This window comes from Canis lupus, chromosome 19, assembly GCF_003254725.2.
Source record: "Canis lupus dingo isolate Sandy chromosome 19, ASM325472v2, whole genome shotgun sequence".
In the NCBI taxonomy this organism is placed as follows: domain Eukaryota; kingdom Metazoa; phylum Chordata; class Mammalia; order Carnivora; family Canidae; genus Canis; species Canis lupus.
Genome location: NC_064261.1, coordinates 3,525,093 through 3,543,477, shown reverse-complemented (window position 1 = coordinate 3,543,477; position 18,385 = coordinate 3,525,093). Strand labels below are relative to the sequence as shown.

The 18,385-nt window shown below is 41.5% G+C and overlaps 1 protein-coding gene across 1 annotated transcript; it reads left to right on the top strand.

The window, feature by feature from the left end:
* The first annotated feature begins 4 nt into the window (after positions 1 to 4).
* On the top strand, positions 5 to 16,676 carry RAB33B (RAB33B, member RAS oncogene family). The gene is made up of 2 exons (XM_025462284.3): positions 5 to 340; positions 13,898 to 16,676. The coding sequence occupies exons 1-2, from the start codon at positions 104 to 106 to the stop codon at positions 14,336 to 14,338; spliced, it is 678 nt and encodes a 225-aa protein (XP_025318069.3). The 5' UTR covers positions 5 to 103; the 3' UTR covers positions 14,339 to 16,676.
* The last annotated feature ends 1,709 nt before the right edge of the window (positions 16,677 to 18,385 follow it).

The window sequence follows — 18,385 nt, the reverse complement described above, 5'->3', positions numbered from 1 at the left end:
GGCTGGCAGGGCGCGCGCCTGGCGGTGGCGTCATCGGGGCGTGTGCGCGTGTCCGCTCCTCCGCCGCCTCGGGTCGGGGCGGGTCCCGGGAACCGCCTCGGAGATGGAGTCGTCCCTGGAGGCGAGCTTGTCGTCCAGCGGCGCGGTGTCGGGGGCCGCGGGGTTCCTGCCGCCGGCTCGCTCCCGCATCTTCAAGATCATCGTGATCGGCGACTCCAACGTGGGCAAGACGTGCCTGACCTACCGCTTCTGCGCCGGCCGTTTCCCCGACCGCACGGAGGCTACTATCGGGGTGGATTTCCGAGAACGAGCCGTGGAGATCGACGGGGAGCGCATCAAGGTGAGCGGGGGCGGGGGGGGCTGCCGGGGGGCCGGGTCAAGGTGCGGGGGGCTGCCGGGTCAAGGTGGGGGGGGCGGGGGGATGCCCGTGGGCCGGGTCAAGGTGGGCGGAGTGGGGGGCTGCCGGGTCAAGGTGGGGGGGGCGGGGGGCTGCCGGGGGGCCGGGTCAAGGTGGGGCGGCGGGGCTGCCGGGTCAAGGTGGGCGGGGGGGTGATGCCCGGGGGCCGGGTCAAGGTGAGCGGGGGGGGCTGCCGGGTCGAGGTGGGGGGGTGGGGGGTGATGCCTGGGAGCCTGGTCAAGGTGGGCGGGGGCGTGCCCGGGGGCCCGGTCAAGGTGAGCCGCGGGGGGCGCATCAAGGTGGGCGGGCGGGGGGGGAGGAATGCCCGGGGTCCGGGTCAAGGTGGGCGCGGGGGCGTGCCCGGGGTCCGGGTCCCCGCCGCACGGGGGGCGCATCAAGGTGGGCGGGTGTGGGGCTGCCCGCGGTGGCGCCTCGCCCGTGTTCCCTGAAGCCCAGGTGGAGGCTGCGGGTGCAGATTGGAAGGATCTGCGCGGGGCGGCCGTGCAAGGCGAGCCCTGCAAACTCCCCGGACCCGCGGTTTATTCGGGCGACTTTTATCCTATTTATTTCTTAAATGCCGCTTGTAGCTTGGGAAGGGCGCGGCGGCTGCGGGCGCGGTAGCCGGTGGCCGGGTCCGCGCTCGCTGGCAGCGTCTCCGCCGTCGGGAGGCCGCGAACCAAGGCCGAAGGAGGAGCCTGGAGGTCCTCAGGCGGGAAACGTGTAAGAGACGGCCGGTCGCTGGTTAGGCCGCCGGGTCCTGCGGCCTTCGAGGAAGCAGTTAGGTGCGCCCTGCGTGCAGGTGTTCACGTTTCTGTAGGACACGGAATTGTCCAGAAAAATCTATCTTCGGGCGGAACTACTGTATCCGTGGTAGTTCCTGCTCGGTTCTCCAGAAAGCGTCGTCTTAGCGCCTCCGCCTCCCGGTCCCTAATTCTTCCCTGGGGCTCGGGTCCTGGAGGAGGAGGTAGGCGGCCCCAGGCCCCAGGCCAGGCCAGAGTTCCGAGGGCGGGAATGAGGACGGTGACGGGCCGGCACCTCCGCCCGTGTGAACCTCAGACGCGCCTCTTCCCTCCGGACCCCGCTGGCCCGCGGCCCTCGCTGACTCCACGTCCCCGGGACATACAGACCCCAGGAAACGCCCTGCCTCCTTATACCGCGTTTACTGTCTGCTTTGTGGATTTTAGAGATTTTAAGTATTTATTCATGAGAGACGCACAAAGAGAGGCAGAGACACAGGCAGAGGGAGAAGGAGACTCCATGCAGGAGCCTGATGTGGGACTGGATTCCGGGATCGACCTGAGCCAAAGGCAGGTGCTCAACTACTGAGCCCTTCAGGCGCCCCTACTTTTTTGCTTTATATTAGGATGTTCATCTAGTTCTACAGGCCGGCCCTTTTGCCTTTTATGTTTTAATTTTTTTATTATTCCATCCAGGCTGCCAGTGTGATGGTGCTTTGGGAACACTGTATCAGGAAGTTAAGAAAGATCTGTGTATATTACAACAGAAAAGACAGAATAAGAAGAGAACGGAATCTATTTTTTTTTTCCCCCGGAATCTTTTTCATTAGAATTAGGGGAGGCCCAGAATCCTGAGGGTGTGAAGCACATAATGAGGCTTCTGGGGTTTGAGAAGGAAGTTAGTGTGGGGAAGGCAGGAGACCCGGGAGGAAGGGCGTGAGCTCCGGAGTCCAGCAGATTTAGCTTGAATCTGAACCGATGAAAGGGTGAGGATATGGGCGATGTGTCCCTAGGTGGGTGACCAGTTTTGCCCAAGACTGTCTCAGTTTTAAACCCGGAAGTCCCACATCCCAGGAACCCCTCAGTCGTAGGTGAACTGGGGTGTTTGGTTACTCTGGTCCTTAGGCAGGCTCTTTAATCTTTCAGAGACTACTTTTCTGAAAAATTGGGATAACACCATATAAGATGAGATGAGATTAGATGAGAGGATTACACACCAACATACATGAAGCACCTGGTTCATAATTGGTAATCTTAAAAAGATTCTTCTTCCTTGGTGGATTAACATCCTTGTTTGTCTTTGGCACCATCATTTCTGTGCCTGTGCACCAGAGTGTGAAGTAGAGGCACAGTAGGGTTTAGACAACTGAGGGTGAGAGAAACTCCCCTAAAAGCATGATTTTAAAGATGTAAGTAGGGGGAAATGAAACGGGAGGAGTTGCAAATTTATGAGATTTTTTTTTTTTTAAGATTTTATTTATTCATGAGAAACAGAGAGAGAGGCAGAGACACAGGCAGAGGGAGAAGCAGGCTCCATGCAGGGAGCTCTGACGTGGGACTCGATCCCGGGACTCCAGGACCATGCCCTGGGCCGAAGACAGGCGCTGAACCACTGAGCCATCCAGGGATCCCCAATGAGATGTTTTCATTGAAAAAATATAAAACATGTCCAGTATCTAAGTTGAATACTTAACTACTGGGGTAAGTGTTGGCAGTGATAAGTAAACCAGAACCATAAATATGATCAATCTGGAAGCATAGAGTTTATTCTGGTTGAGAGGAGTAAGGAGAAAATATTTTTTTCTGGGATTATTCCTCTTGAGCTTTAGCTTAACCTGTTTGGTTGATGGAGACCTGGATGCTGAGTTTTTTTCTTCTTAAGGGTTAGCCATTGACTTGTACCTCCAGCTTTTAAGACTTGAAAGATTTTTATTGTGGTTGAAAAGACTCTTACAGAAATATTTTGAGATTAAAAAAAAAAAAAACTGGGGCATGTGGGTGGCTCAGTGGTTGAGTGTTGGCCTTTGGCTCAGGTCGTGATCCCGGGATTCTGGGATCAAGTCCCATGTCGGGCTCCCTGCATGGAGCCTACTTCTCCCTCTGCCTGTCTCTCTCTGTGTCTCTCATGAATAAATAAATAACATCTTAAAAAAAAAATATTTTTAGGGGTGCTGGGTGGCTCAGTTAAGGGGCTGCCTTTGGTTCAGGTCGTGATCTCCGGGTCCTGGGATTGCTCCCCCGCCCCCACCTCCAGTCAGGCTCCCTGCTCAGTGGGGAATCTGCTTCTCCTTCGGCCCCCTCCCCCACTCATGCTCTTTCTCTCTCTCTCTCAAATAAATAAAATCTTTTTAAAAAAGCAAACTATTTTCTAGTGTCTTTAAAAAACTGAAGTGAATATAGTTTATTTCATGTGCTACTTCTGCTTTTTCTTTGTTAACCTGTGATACATCTTAAGTGCTGCTGCAACATTCATACATACTTTCTTTCTGGAAAATTTTTAGCCTTATCTGAAATGACATGTCTTCATTTTTCATCTTAAAGTGAAGACTGGAAAGTTTTATGTTACTTTATGAATAAAATGACATTCTAGACCAAAAAAAATATTATTTGTTTGGTAAAGCTGAGATACTGTGTTAAGTTTTTTTTTAAGATTACATTTATTTATTTGAGAGAGTGAGAGAGAGCATGAGTAGGGGGCAGAGGGAGCCCAGTATGACCAATGCCAGGGCCCTGGGATCATGACCTGAGCCAAAGACAGTTGCTTAACTGACTGAGCCACCCGGGCTTTCCGATTTTTTTTTTTTTTAAAGATTATTTATTTTAGAGAGAATGCATGCACATGTGCACACGTGGTGGGGGTTGGGCAGAGGGAGAGAATCTCAAGTAGACTCCCTGCTGAGCAGGGAGTGTAACTTGGGGCTCCATCCCAGTACCCCAAGATCACGACCTGAGACAAAATCAAGAGTTGGACACAATGGACCGAGCCACCCAGGAGTCATATGTTAAATGCTTTTAATTGTGGGCTGGAAGTTTTTCAGAGAGCATGTCTTAGGGCACTGCCCTTTCAGAATCAGTGAAAACGTTCTATAAAATGTAATGAAGTCTAGATTTGTTCGTCTAAGTACCATATATATATGGATGAAAAAGGAAAATCTTATTTGCAGAGTTTTGGAAGTTGAATAAAATTATAGACTGGATTCTTTAAATAAAAACACATTTGATTTTTAAATTAAGACTCTCAACCCTAATCCTTATGCTCCTTCTTTGTATGTGTATCCCCAGGATAACTCGCTGTATTCCTTTTATACAAGCATATGACAATGGCAGACACCAACAGCATGATGACAGCCTCATGTTGCATTTAATCTGTCTTCTCATCAGGGGCCAGCAGTTTCTATTTGAACATTGGGATGGCTTGCTTATCAATCATAGAGGTATTTTGCCATGTTAAATACAAGATGTTAATATTAACTAAAGGAACGTAATCAGGACCTGTCCCCACATTGGTAAAACAAATATTTAAGGAGTAGTTGCAGGAAAGATGACATTTTTTGTCAGTCACAAAGAATTTTGATAACATCATAGGGGGTTAAGCAAACTATGCTTGAGGGCCAATCATGGCCTGCTGCCAGTTTTTTTTTTTTTTTTTTTTAATGGCCTGCAAGCTAAAAATGACTTTCACTTTTTAAAATGGTTTGGGAAAAATCATAAGAATATGATTTCATGACAGGTGAAAGTTATGTGAAATTCAGATTTTAGCGTTTATAAATGAAGTTTTGAAACACAGTCATGCCCCATGACTTTACATTCTGTGCTTGCGTTTGTGCTGCAACGGGAGTTGAATAGTTGTGACCAAGACTGGTAGGCCCACAAAGTCTTAAGATATTCACTATTCTTACACTTTACAGAAAAAGTTTGCTGACCCTGATAGAGCGCATAGATGAATTGCTGTCCTGGATTGGGGTAAGGTTTATATACCTAAAAAAAGATGACCAGCAAAACCAGGCACTGAATGAGTGCCAGGTTACTGTTTGGTTGTGGGTGGAGGAATCATGTGTTTGGAGTGCTAGGCGAGGTTTCATAGACGGAGGGCTTTTCTGAAGAGGACCATCAGCAGGATGCTCCAGCAGGATCAGAGGTTCCTGTGGAAAGGTAGCAAGCGGGAAGAAGGTGAAGGTGTTGGTAGCAACATTTGTGAAGAGTTTGAAAAACAAAGCTAGAGGGTCTAGGTTTCATTTTGTATGCATGGTAAAAAACCCAAGTGTTGGGCAGCCCCGGTGGTGCAGCAGTTTAGCGCCGCCTGAAGCCCGGGGTGTGATCCTGGAGTCCCGGGATCGAATCCCATGTCAGGCTTCCTGCATGGAGTCTGCTTCTCTCTCTGCCTGTGTCTCTGCCTCTCTCTCACTCTCTCTGAATAAATAAATAAATCTTAAAAAAAAAACAAAAAACAAAAACAAAACCAAGTGTTTTAGGAAGATAAATATGGCAGCGATTGAGAATGAATCTAGAGTGAGATTCAGACTGCCCCTTGACCTGGTTTTCTGTCTACAGTCTCTCCTTTGGTAGTCTCTTGATGACAGTTGTCAATCCATGAAGGTAACTTCCAAATCTTTGTTTAGCCCACTCCCCTCCTCAAGTCACTCTGCATTTCCCACTGTCTTCTAGACATGGCTATTTGGATAATCCCTCCTTTGCCTTGAATGTCTAAAGTGAGTTCATCTTCCCTGGCATATCTGCTTCTCCTGTTTCTCCCCACATCACCATCACCTAGGTTGGCATCATGGTGTCCTCTTTATCCTCAAGGCCTCGTCCCTCTCTTTTATCCCTACATCCAGTTGGTTCTCTATGTGCATGATTCTCTCATCCATCCTTTCTTCAAAGTCCTGGTTCAGGTCTTTTTTTACCTCCCTATGAACTGTTACAGCAACCCAACTCCTCTCTCATCCCCAGTTGGCAATGACCTTTTTTGGTACATTGTTGCCCAAATGCCAGATTAGTGTTGCACTTTAGGGAGATCTCTGTGCCCTGCCTCAGATGCCCTGGGTAGTTCTCCATTCTATTGTAAAATTCCAACTTTAATTAATTAATTTATTTTTTGAAGATTTTATTTACTTATTCATGAGAGACAGAGAGAGAGAGGCAGAGAGACAGGCAGAGGGAGAAGCAGGCTCCATGAAGGGAACCCAATGTGGGACTCGATCCCGGGACTCCAGCGTCACGCCCTGGGCCCAAGGCAGGTGCTAAACCACTGAGCCACCCAGGGATTCCCAAAATTCCAACTTTTAAAATGAATGTAGGACTTCCTTCATCTTGCTCCATACTGCTTTTCAAACTTTTTTTTCCCCATTAATTTCCTTCAAGTACCTATAGTCCAGCTGCTTATTTGCTGATCCCTGTGGTTTCCCTTGCATGCCCTACTGGGCCTGGAATATCCCCTCTGCTCATATTTCACCACATGTCATTCTTCCTTATTAAACTCAGTGCGTCTATCAAAAATATTTGATCCCTCCTTCTCTCTCTCTCTCTCTCTCTCTCTTTTTTTTTTAAAGATTTTCTTTATTCATGAGAGACACAGAGAGAGAGGCAGAGACACAGGCAGAGGGAGAAGCAGGCTCCATGTAGGGGGCCTGATGTGGGACTCCAATCCCCATCCCGGGTCTCCCAGATCACACCCTGGGCTGAAGGATCACACCCTGGGCTGAAGGCGGCGCTCACCTGCTGAGCCACCCGGGCTGCCCCTCTCCTTCTCCATCCTGTTTCTTCCTTCTGTGGACTCCCTTTAGCACCTTACCTGAGTCTTTACATGATCTCTTTCCTCACAGTATTATGTAGGTGTCTCTATCTCTTTTATCATCCTATTCAGTCTTATTCAGAGCAGGATCCATGTCTAGTAATGCCATAGACTTCTTTGAGTATCTAGCTCAGTCTCTAAACTATGTAGTACTCGGGGGATCCATATGGAATGTATGGAAACAGAGATCCACTGGTAGGCTCCTCTGGACATCCAGTATTGAGGTGATAAGAGAAACTAATGGAAATTTGATAGGTGGTCAAAGAAGGAAGATCATTTGGGTTAATACCTTTATCATTTTGAGTCAAGCAAAAATAGTATTTAGTTTGGCCAGATCACTTCCTCATTTTGGTAATAAAACTACTAAAAGGGCAGCCCGGGTAGGTCTGCAGTTGCGTGCCGTCTTCAGCCCAGGGCCTGATCCTGGAGACCTGGGATTGAGTCTCATGTTCAGGCTCCCTGCATGGAGCCTGCGTCTCCCTCTGCCTATGTCTCTGCCTCTCTCTCTGTGTCTCTCATGAATAAATAAATAAAATCTTTTTTTTTTTAATAAATCTAAAAGAGCTTATTATACCAACAATAAGAATCTACTGTTGGGATTTAGCAAATAACTAGGTTGCTGTTTTTGTTGGAACTTCATATTGGAATTTAAAGTAGAGATTTGTGAAATAATATTGAGGTATATTTTATGTTGTCCTTATAATGTTTAAAATGGGGGTAATATCTGTGGGAGCATGCATTAACCATTTTCCACTAAACATTATTAAATTGGGAAAAATTGCTCTGAAAATACTTCCTCATTTAACCAAACAAAGGCATGTCACTTCCTTAGGTTCCAGAGTGTTATTCCCCTTTTTTAAACACGTATGTATCATTCTACTTAAAGCTAACTTCAGGACTTTTCTATGCTATCACGGGGTACCGTTGTCCCCTTAGTATCTCCCTATCTGTCTCTCTTTTGGTCAGAATTTTCTCTTGTCTTTTAAGGCTGGTGCTGTTTTTATCACTTGTCCTGTCCTTTCTTTGCTGAGTCTCTCTGCTCCTTCCCTAGCCCCCTTGCTGAGCCTTCGTTGTTTCAGCAATTTTCTGAGTGAAATTTTGAAGTTTCTTTGTCTTTACTTTTTAATGATTTTATTTATTTGAGAGACTGAGCGAGTGAGCAACAGAGCAGGGGCAGAGGGAGAGGGAGAAACACACTCGCCCCTGAATGGGGAGCCCCGTGCAGGACTTGATCCCAGGACCTAAGCTGAAGGCAAACGCTTAACTGACTGAGCCACTCAGGCACCTGAAGCTTCTTCTTAAATAATCCTTTGTGAATGCCTCATTAACTTAGTATTTACTTGTATAGGTTTTTGGTAAACTGTGAAGAGTTACTATTTCATACCTCTTGTTTCCGGGAAGTCTTGATATAGTAGAATGCATAGTTCTGAACAGGACTGATGGAAAGCCAAGTATTGTTGAGTCCGTCTCATCCTAAAACAAACCAACAGTTTTCTTAGGGATAAGCAGTCTCATCATCACCACTTTTATGGAGGACTTTTGCAGCTCTTTGAGGCAGGTCTAAATTCTGTGTAATTATTATTTTTTTAAGTTTAGTTTGTTTTTATAGAAGAAGTGGTTGCTTGTTACAGAAAACAGAAAAGTAGAAATAAGCAGAGAAATTACCTTAAAGACAACCGTGATTAATGTTTTCGTATTATTTCCTTGGGTACTTTTCATTTTTTTTTGGGGGGGGGGTACTTATCATTTATCTATTTTTAACTTATAAATATTCTTTGCTTAAAACATCATAAATCATTTTTCATTGATGAAATGGTTTTTGAATGAATACCTGAGCTATAGAGGAATGTTCTTAAAAGAGAAAAGAGAAGAGATCAGCTCCAGTTTCTTTGGCTAGCTTTTATATAGGTCATCTAAAATATTTCCCAAATATCTTTCTAAATGTTAAAGATACAGTTTGGAGTGGGTTTTTTTGTTTTGTTTTGTTTTGTTTTGTTTTGTCACTCTAAAAAACTGAGATATAATTCACAGGCCATCAGATATACTCTTTTAAAATATACAATTTATTGGTTTTTAGTATATTTGCAAGGTTTAGTATATTTACTGTCATCATTATCTGATTCCAGAACTCCAGTAAGAAACCCCAAACCCATTTTAACAGTCACTCCCCATTCCTCCCCTTCCCTCAACCCTGGCACTCACCAGTCTGCTTTTGGATTTGCCTATACTGGGTATTTCATATACACATGGAATCTTTTTTTTTTTTTTTGGAATCTTAACAATATGTGGCCTGTGGTGTCTGGCTTCTGTCACTTAAGATAATATTTTCTAGATTCATCCATGTTGTAGCACGTATCAGTACTTCATTCCTTTTTATGGCTGCATCATACTCCATTATATGGACATACATTTTGCTTATTCCTTCATCAGTTGATGGATAGTTGGGTCGTTTCTACCTTTTAGCTATTACGAATACTCCTGCTAGGAACATTTGTGTACCAGTTTTTGTGTGAATATGTCTTTTCAGTTCTCTCTGGTACATACCTGGGAGTGGAATTACTGGGTCATACAGCAAATCCATTTTATGTTTTTTAAAAATAATTTATGAAGTGAAATTCAATTAACACAAAATTATTTTGTTTTATTTTATTTTTTTTTAAAGATTTATTTATTCGTGAGAGACACAGAGAGAGAGGCAGAGACACAGGCAGAGGGAGAAGCAGGCTCCATGCAGGGAGCCCGATGCGGAACTCGATCCTAGGACTTCAGGATCATGACCTGGGCCGAAAGGAGATGCTTAACCACTGAGCCACCCAGGGATCCCATAAAATTATTTTGAAGTAAACAATTCCATTTAGTATTCATAATGTTGTATAACCACGCCTTTATCTAGTTTCAAAATACTTCCATCACTCCAAAGTGAAACCTCTCATGTTCCATCTCTATAGATTTCTCTGTTTTGGATACTTTATGTAAATGGAACCATAGAATGTGTGTCTGGCCTCTTTCATGCAGTGCATTTTGGAGGTTCATCTTTGTGGTAGCACGTATCTGTACTTTATTCCTTTTTGTGGGAAGTCATAGTCTGATTAACTTTTTGAGGAATTGACAAACTGTTTTCTGAAGTGGCTGTACTATCTTGCATCCCCACCAGCAATGTATGAGGGTTCCAGATTTTCTCCACCAACCCTTCTTATCGTCCATCCATTTTTTTTTTTTTTTAATTTAGGCCTTGCTAGTGTGAGTATAAAGTGGTATTTGGTTTTTTTGTTTTTGTTTTTGTTTTGTTTTTGATTTGCATTTCCTTGATGGCTAATGATGTTGAGCCTCTTTCCACGTGCTTATTGACTATTTGTATATTTTCTGTGGAGAAATGTCTATTCATATTCTTTACCAATTTTTTAATTGGTTCATATGTCCTTTTATTATTGAGTTATAAGAGGTCTTAAATATTCTGGATGGTATACCCCTACCAGATATTATTTGCAGGTATTTTCTCCTATTCTGTGAGTCATCTTTTCACTTTCTTGATAATATTCTTTGAAACACACATTTTTAATTTTGATGAAGTCCAATTTGTCTATTTTTTCTTTGATTGCTTGTGTTTTATTTTTTTAAGATTTTATTTATTTATTAATGAGAGAGACAGAGAGAGAGAGGCAGAGACACAGGCACAGGGAGAAGCAGGCTCCATGCAGGGAGCCCGATGTGGGACTTGATCCCGGGACTCCAGGATTGCACCCTGGACCAAAGGCAGGCGCCAAACCACTGAGCCACCCAGGGATCCACGTGTTTTTTGTTTTTTTGTTTTAAGATTTATTTATTCATGAGAGACACAGAGAGAGAGAAGCAGAGACACCGACAGAGGAGAAGCAGGCTCCATGCAGGGAGCCTGACACAGGACTCGATCCCGGGACTCCAGGATCACACCCTGAGCCAAAGGCAGGCACTAAACTGCTCAGCCACCCAGGGATCCCCCGATTACTTGTGTTTTAAATATCATATCTTAGAAACCATTGTCTAACCCAGTGTGGTCACAAATACTTATCCCTATGTTTTCTTCTAAGAATTTTATAGTTTCAGCTCTTTAGATTTGTTGTCCATTTTGAATAAGTTTCTATATATGGTGTGAGGTAGGAGGTCCAACCTAATTTTTTGTGTGTTATCCCAGAACCATTTGTTAAAATAACTATTCTTTCCCTTACTGAATTGTGTTAGTACTCTTGTTGAAAATCAGTTTGCCGTAGCTGTATGGGGTTATTTCTGGACTGTGAGTTTTGTTCTGTTGATCTATACATCTAATCTTATTCCAGTAGCACACGGTGTGATTATTGTAGCTTTGTGTAGTATGCTTTGATATCTACAGAAGCATTTTTAATTGTATGTTGAGTATTCTTAATCTGTTAGTTGGGGTAAGAAAGTTTTATGTTTTTAAAGGAAAGTTGTATTTTTAAAGTATTTTAAGCACTTCAGTAGCTCTTTGCACACTCATTGCAGCTAGTCTATGAGTGCTTATTTTAGAGGGTCTGAAACTAAATTTTACTTTCACTGTTGAAGAAGCTAAGGCCTAGAGGTGTAACAGTCATCTCTGGCATGTAGTAGGCATTAAGTAAATACTTGTTGATTTAGATAGTCTTAGATGTTAGTACTTAGTTTGCTTTGCTGACAACTGTTTGCTTCTACCTCTGATATATATGATATGGAGTCTTTACAGCCTGTCTGCCATTTATGTTGCCTACATCACACGGTGGGCATTTTATGATAATTTATTTTGTGACATGGTTTCTAGGAAGGCATTGAGGCAAAACCTTGTGATTTAGTGAGTACATGTGAGTGTAAGGGGTAAAGGTTTAAACAGTATGCATGGTAAGTAATTTTAGGATGCCATGCAGCTACATCTAAGAGATTCAACTATAATGATTTAACCAGGGTAAGCTGTTATTTTTCTCATGTTCTAAGGAGACCCGAGGCAGCAAGATTCAAGGTTTATGTAGACTTCTGCTATTCTGTGTCTCTTTCTTCTTCATGCTCTGCAGATAGTTGCTGAACTCCCAGTCATTATATCCCATTCCAGGCAGAAAGGGTGCAGTGAGAGAGGTGCAAAAGGCGCCTGCCAAATGCTCTGTCTTTTAAAAATCACATATCCATAGTTTTCCCGGAAAACCCCCTGAAAGACTGTCTGCAAATTATTGGCTAGAACTGTCATTTGGCCTCCCTTAGTTCCAGGGGAGCCTGAGAGATCAGGTTTATATAGTATTTTATATTTCCACCTGGAGCAAAATTTGGTTTATGTTAATTAGAAAGAAAGGGAGAATGTTAAGAAAATGGAGAAACTTGGTCTTAAAAGGAACTACCAAAAAAACCGCTCAGAGCTGATTAAATCCAAGGTAGAAGAGCACGCAACTCTTGATCTTGGGGTTGTGAGTGCAAGCCACACACTGGCTGTAGAGATTATTTTAAAACATTTTTTTTTTTTTAATTAAGGTACCATGGAAGAGATTTGTGATCAATATTTTCATCTCTAATCACATTTTTAAAATGTATTTATTCATTATTACATCTTCATTGAGGACTTAACCATGTGCTGCCATATTCTGAGCACTCTATTATATCCTACTTTGTGGGCCATCTACATTTCCTTCTACTCTGTGTCACTCTGAAAAATCACCAGTTGAGGCTTCCTTGTAGATAGTACAAGTCTTTTATCAAAAGGTATCTAATCAGGGATCCCTGGGTGGCGCAGTGGTTTAGCGCCTGCCTTTGGCCCAGGGCGCGATCCTGGAGACCCAGGATCGAATCCCACGTTGGGCTCCCAGTGCATGGAGCCTGCTTCTCCCTCTGCCTGTGTCTCTGCCTCTCTCTTTCTCTCTGTGTGACTATCATAAATAAATAAAAATTAAAAAAAAAAAAAAAAGGTATCTAATCAGATCTACCTCTAGTCTTTTCCACCCCCATCAGTTAACTTTTTTAGGAAGCAAACAAAAGGGTAATTCAGAGAATCATGACACATAACTTATACTTAGCTTTAGATATTATTTTCCTCAATCCTCCCCACCCCGCCCCCTGTATTTCAACTAGGAGATACTGGACTAGTCTTGTTGGTAGACATGTTTAGGTTAAATAAATGATTTTCTAGCCTTTTAAGATTTTCAAGGGGGATTTCATAGAAGGTCTGTATATATTGGTTTGAGGACTAATAAACCTAATGACTCATAGCATCTGTCCTACGTCTACTATTTTAAGTTAGTCTAGTGGAAGGTGGAGAAGGGCATATAGTAACCAGATTTACAGGAATTAGATGCTTAATATGTTTGTTAAAATCTGACATTCAGGAACGCCTGGTGGCTCAGCAGTTGAGTGTCTGCCTTCTGCTCAGGGGTGATCCCAGAGTCCCGGGATTGGGTCCCACATCGGGCTCTCACTCTGCCTTCTGCCTGTGTCTTTGCCTCTCCCTGTCTCTCATTAATAAATAAATAAATAAAATCTTTAAAAAAATGATTTTAAAATATTAAATAAAAATGTCAGATTTTTTTTTTGTTTTTTTGTTTTTGTTTTTTTTTTAGATTTTAAAGATTTTATTTATTTATTCATGAGAGGCAGAGACATAGGCAGAGGGAGAAGCAGGCTCCATGCAGGGAGCCTGATATGGGACTCCATCCCTGGAGGTGCTAAACTGCTGAGCCATCCAGGCTGCCCTAAAATCTGTTTTTGAGGTATAATTTCACCCAAACAAATTTGACTTACTAAAATTTAAGTGCTGAATTGAAATATTTGTTCTGACACTTGCATTAATTATGAAGTAACTAGTATCATGAAGTTTGGGTCCCACAAATTACACTGAAAAGGCACTATAGAAGGATCAAAGTGTAATTTAAGAATTACTAAAGACCATGCAGAGTTGATCAAAAATCTCATAAGTATAATTGGAATGAAATTTTCAGTTTTCTCTTTTTTTTTTTTTTCCATTTTCAGATCCAGTTGTGGGACACAGCAGGACAAGAACGATTTAGAAAGAGCATGGTCCAGCACTATTACAGAAATGTACATGCTGTTGTCTTCGTGTACGATATGACCAACATGGCTAGTTTTCATAGCCTGCCATCTTGGATAGAAGAATGCAAACAGCATTTGCTAGCCAGTGACATACCACGGATTCTCGTTGGAAATAAATGTGACTTGAGAAGTGCCATTCAAGTACCTACAGACTTGGCACAAAAATTTGCTGACACACACAGTATGCCTTTGTTTGAAACCTCTGCGAAAAACCCCAATGATAATGACCATGTGGAAGCTATATTTATGACCTTGGCTCATAAACTTAAGAGCCACAAACCATTAATGCTTAGTCAACCCCCTGATAACGGAATTATTCTGAAGCCTGAACCAAAGCCTGCAATGACATGCTGGTGCTAAGTAACAGTCTTTATTATACTATCTAATTTTGACTAGAGAAATACTTTTGAAGTATGACAGTGATAAGTCATAAGATTTAATCTCAAATATAATGGATCATCCTGACATTATACTGTTTATCATTGTCATGCTAATTTTTGTATTTTGTATCTACTTAATTAAGTTTGTCATTATGACAACACAGGGCAAAAGTTGGTTTTCACGTGAGGTTGAAAATGAAGCAAAGGTAGGATGAATCAGAACATCTTCCCGTTGAGAGCCCAGTGAAGGAGGCTTCAAATGAGAGCATGATGGTATTTTAGGAGTAAATCACTGTTCATTCCTGTGTTCCAGGGATAGAAAAGAAATAAAAGGGTATAGGACATACCTACTAGGTATGTCCTTTGAATGGGAAGCATTCTCAATAGGACAAAACTGGTATTTGCCTCTCCCTAAAGTTCTTTCTTCGTATTATTGATGTATTTAATTGCATTATTATTGGTACATGTTAGAGCCAAGATGATTTTTAGTTTCAGTGGGAGGAGAAGGCATAGAATGTTTTCTGGTTCTCAGTGTATAAAGAATGACTTCCAGTGATTCCACGTGCTTGATATTTCTAATTGATTTATCAGTCAGATCTACAGAAGTCATTGTTATTGTTAGAAAAAATTTGTTTTCTTACTAAATTCTATTAAAATATGCAAAAATAAGTCTGACTTTAAATGAAGTGACATAATAAGGTGCTTTATATTTTGGTATCTTTAGTAAAAAACAAATTGAAAGCATTGGAGGAGTTGTAATTTGGGGGGAGAATAGATAAATGTGATTCCTGGCTACAAAAGGAGACCTATTCTTAGCTTCTGTAATCTCAAACTGTGGGTCTGGCATAGTATCTCTTGCTCTCCCCGCCACGGTCAGTCAATTCAATGACTGGAAGGTTGAGTTAACAAATCAACTTCTATTTGGATTGTAGCTCTGAAGGCACACCTCTGATTGCTAGGAGTCTACATATATTTCTGTAATAGTATCGTGTTGTAGCATACCAGTTTTTAAAATCTTTAAATTTTATGGTCCCAACAAGCTATTCCTCCTTGGTATGAAAAATAAATAAGATATTGAGAAATACGTTGTCTCTCTTAGTGATGTAAAGAATAGTACAAGAAGTTTCTTACCCCAAAAATTTATTTTGATTTTAAGACTTTGCACATAGAAAATAGTAAGCTTGTATACAAAGCTATTACACGAATGGAATGTAAGCCATGAACCTTAACTGAAGTGCACACATTCACTAATTCTGATAGATTGCTGTCCTTGATAATTTTAGAGGTAAATAAGCCAAAAGATGATTATACTTAACAATATTTTCAGAATGTGAGAATTCAAATATGTAATCTAGTTTAAGATTTTTATTTAATCATTATGGTGATCCTAACTGAATAATTATAAAAACAAGATAATGCTATTAAATGAACTAACTGAAAGAAATAATTATTCAGTTTTAAATATTAGAGCCTAAGGAAAAACAAGTTGGCTTTATCTGTGTTTAGGGAGATTAATCCATTTTTCTTATGCTAAAATGGTTTTAATTTAAATTGTTGATTTGTAACTATTTTTATAGTAAAAAACAATGACAACTGTGCTAATTGTGGTGAGTGTAACAGTTTTTTAAAGAAGGGAATCCGTTTATTGCTTTTAAAACATTTTCTAAAGTGTGAGAAGAAAGTTTACAAACTTTCCCAGTGCATTTATGTTTTTAAGTGCTGTTAATAATGATTAAAAAAATAATTTAACTTTATTTCTTTTTGTAAGAACTTAATACAGGTATCCTTTACAGTTCTGTAAAAGAACTTATTTTTTCACTTTAATATTTATTAATTTTAAAATATTTGTATCTCATTTGTAATGATTTACTCTCTTAATTTTTTCTACATATGTTTTTATTTTTTAAAAGAGCATACTTATCAGTTGAATGGGGATAGAGGTTTTAGATATTTTCCAAAATATTTATAAAACACTTCATTGTTGAGAAATCACTTACAGAATGGTGGCTATCAAACAAATAATTATAAATTTTTAAAGCACAAGTCACATGTTTTGTAACTCCTGTGTGAATTTATTTTAGCTGTGACATTTAATTGAAAACATCAGATATGTTTTGGAAAAGTCTTAATTTGAGAACAACTGAAGGAAGTTAATCCAGAATCTATATGTAGTTAGCTATTAATGATGATGCTTTATTGACAGTATATTGCTTATATATTTCTTCATGAAATCTGAAGTTAAATAATTTCGTTGTGGAATAGTGTCACTGTAACATTTCCCTTACGAAGTTCAATAAACCAGCTTTGCCATAAAGAAATTGTATTTCATTCCCTTTGTTTGATTATTAGGATGATTACAGAGCAAAACGAAAAAATCTCTTTTCCCCTCTGGCTTCCAGGTAAAGTATATATAATACATTAGAAACAAACAAATCTATTTGGAAACACATTTAGGGTTAAAGAACTTTTCAGAAAAAAACCCTAAATACTAAAATTAGCTGATAAGGGTAGATTTTTTTTCATTTGTATGGCTAAGTAATCAGCTTGTTGAAGAGTACTTCAGGGCCAACGAATACTATAAGAATTGTTGACATCCCCAGACTTAGAAAAGGCAAAACGAAATGAATAATTATAAATTGTATGACAAAAAAGAAGGAATTCTGTTGTAGGTATAAGATTGTAATTTCTACATTCACCTTTACTGATTCAGGCCCTTTAGGAAAAGTGTGGGTTGGCACTTGGGCCTCTGAAGTCAATACTGCTTTACCCAGTGCATTTATTTCACATGTCAGTTACTCTCCTGCTCAAACACAAAATCATATTATTCATGAAAGACTGCTTTCGTATCAGCTATTAAGATAATAAGTTGGTCAGGTCTTCTGAGGGCAAATTTGCTAGAGCCTTTGTGGCAAGAGTTAATTGATTGGAATAACCTGATTTGTCCAACGGTTGTCAAGTATCTGCTATGTGTTTTCCAGTTGTGTTGGGCAGTGAGCGACATAAATGATTAAGACGATGTCCTTGAAGAACTTGCAAAATACTGTGTAAACACCTGGGAATTCTACAATATAATATGGTAAATGTAATCATACTTAGGACAGTGAGCACACAGCATGGAGCCATGTTTTGACTTTGATGCAGGGTAGCGAGTGCAGGGCAATGAAGAGCTGGTCAGAACAACAGGAAATGAGGCTGTCAACCTAGGGTGTGGTGTAGCTCCCATTAGGGGAGGATTTATCGGGAGGAGTCTGACTCATCCTATTGGACTCCGGGACAAGGATGCAGCTGGACTCTAAGAAATGCTGGGATTGGGTACCCAGTTTCCTAACTCTGGGCTTAAGCTTCTCTGCACATCCTCATTCTTTCTCTCTTACAACTGGATTTTTCTCCCCTTTTCTGGTTCAGATGGCAGAAAATGTGGCCACTGCCTGCGTCTGAACTTTTGTATGCTGCCGACGTTCAGAGAGATGAACTGATTGTCAATCCCAAGTTAAAATATCTGGGGTGGACTATTTTTGGCCTGGCTAAAGTCAGATGCCCAGCCCAAGACCAATCAATAGCTTAAAAAATAAGAATAAAAAAGATCAAATAGGCAATTTCCACATTTGGGGGCAAAGGAATTTTGAAGAGAAGGGAGAAAAGAGTAGCCACGTGAAAGCCTTTGAGCTTTGGGTAACTAATGAGAGTGTTGAAGCAAGGTGGTGACTGGGACCGTCGGGTTTATGCTAGAAATTCCAGTGGTGCTAGGAAGGGCGCGGGGGAATGGAGGCCTGGTGGCCAGGCACGGCAGCGTCCGAGCCTAAAGAAAGTCTTTGCTGGGACGCTGGCGGGAGAACATGGATTGGAGACCTGCCAGGGTGAAAATCCCGAGGAGACAGAGACTAATTAAATACAAGTTGATTAGGTCAAGCTCAGAAATTTAATTTCCTGAAGCAGTTAGTATGGTTCTCCCCTAGGGCTACGCACTGCACTCATGTACGTAACTAGATGTTTTTAAAAGGAATGTTTTCAAGTCTTATTTTTTGGA

What these genes read in the sequence shown, in the direction of transcription:
- RAB33B (XM_025462284.3), top strand. Translation starts at nt 104, where the DNA reads ATGGAGTCGTCCCTGGAGGCGAGCTTGTCGTCCAGCGGCGCGGTGTCG. An exon ending in TCGACGGGGAGCGCATCAAG is followed by an intron (nt 341 to 13,897) that starts GTGAGCGGGGGC and finishes TTCCATTTTCAG; the next exon opens with ATCCAGTTGTGGGACACAGC.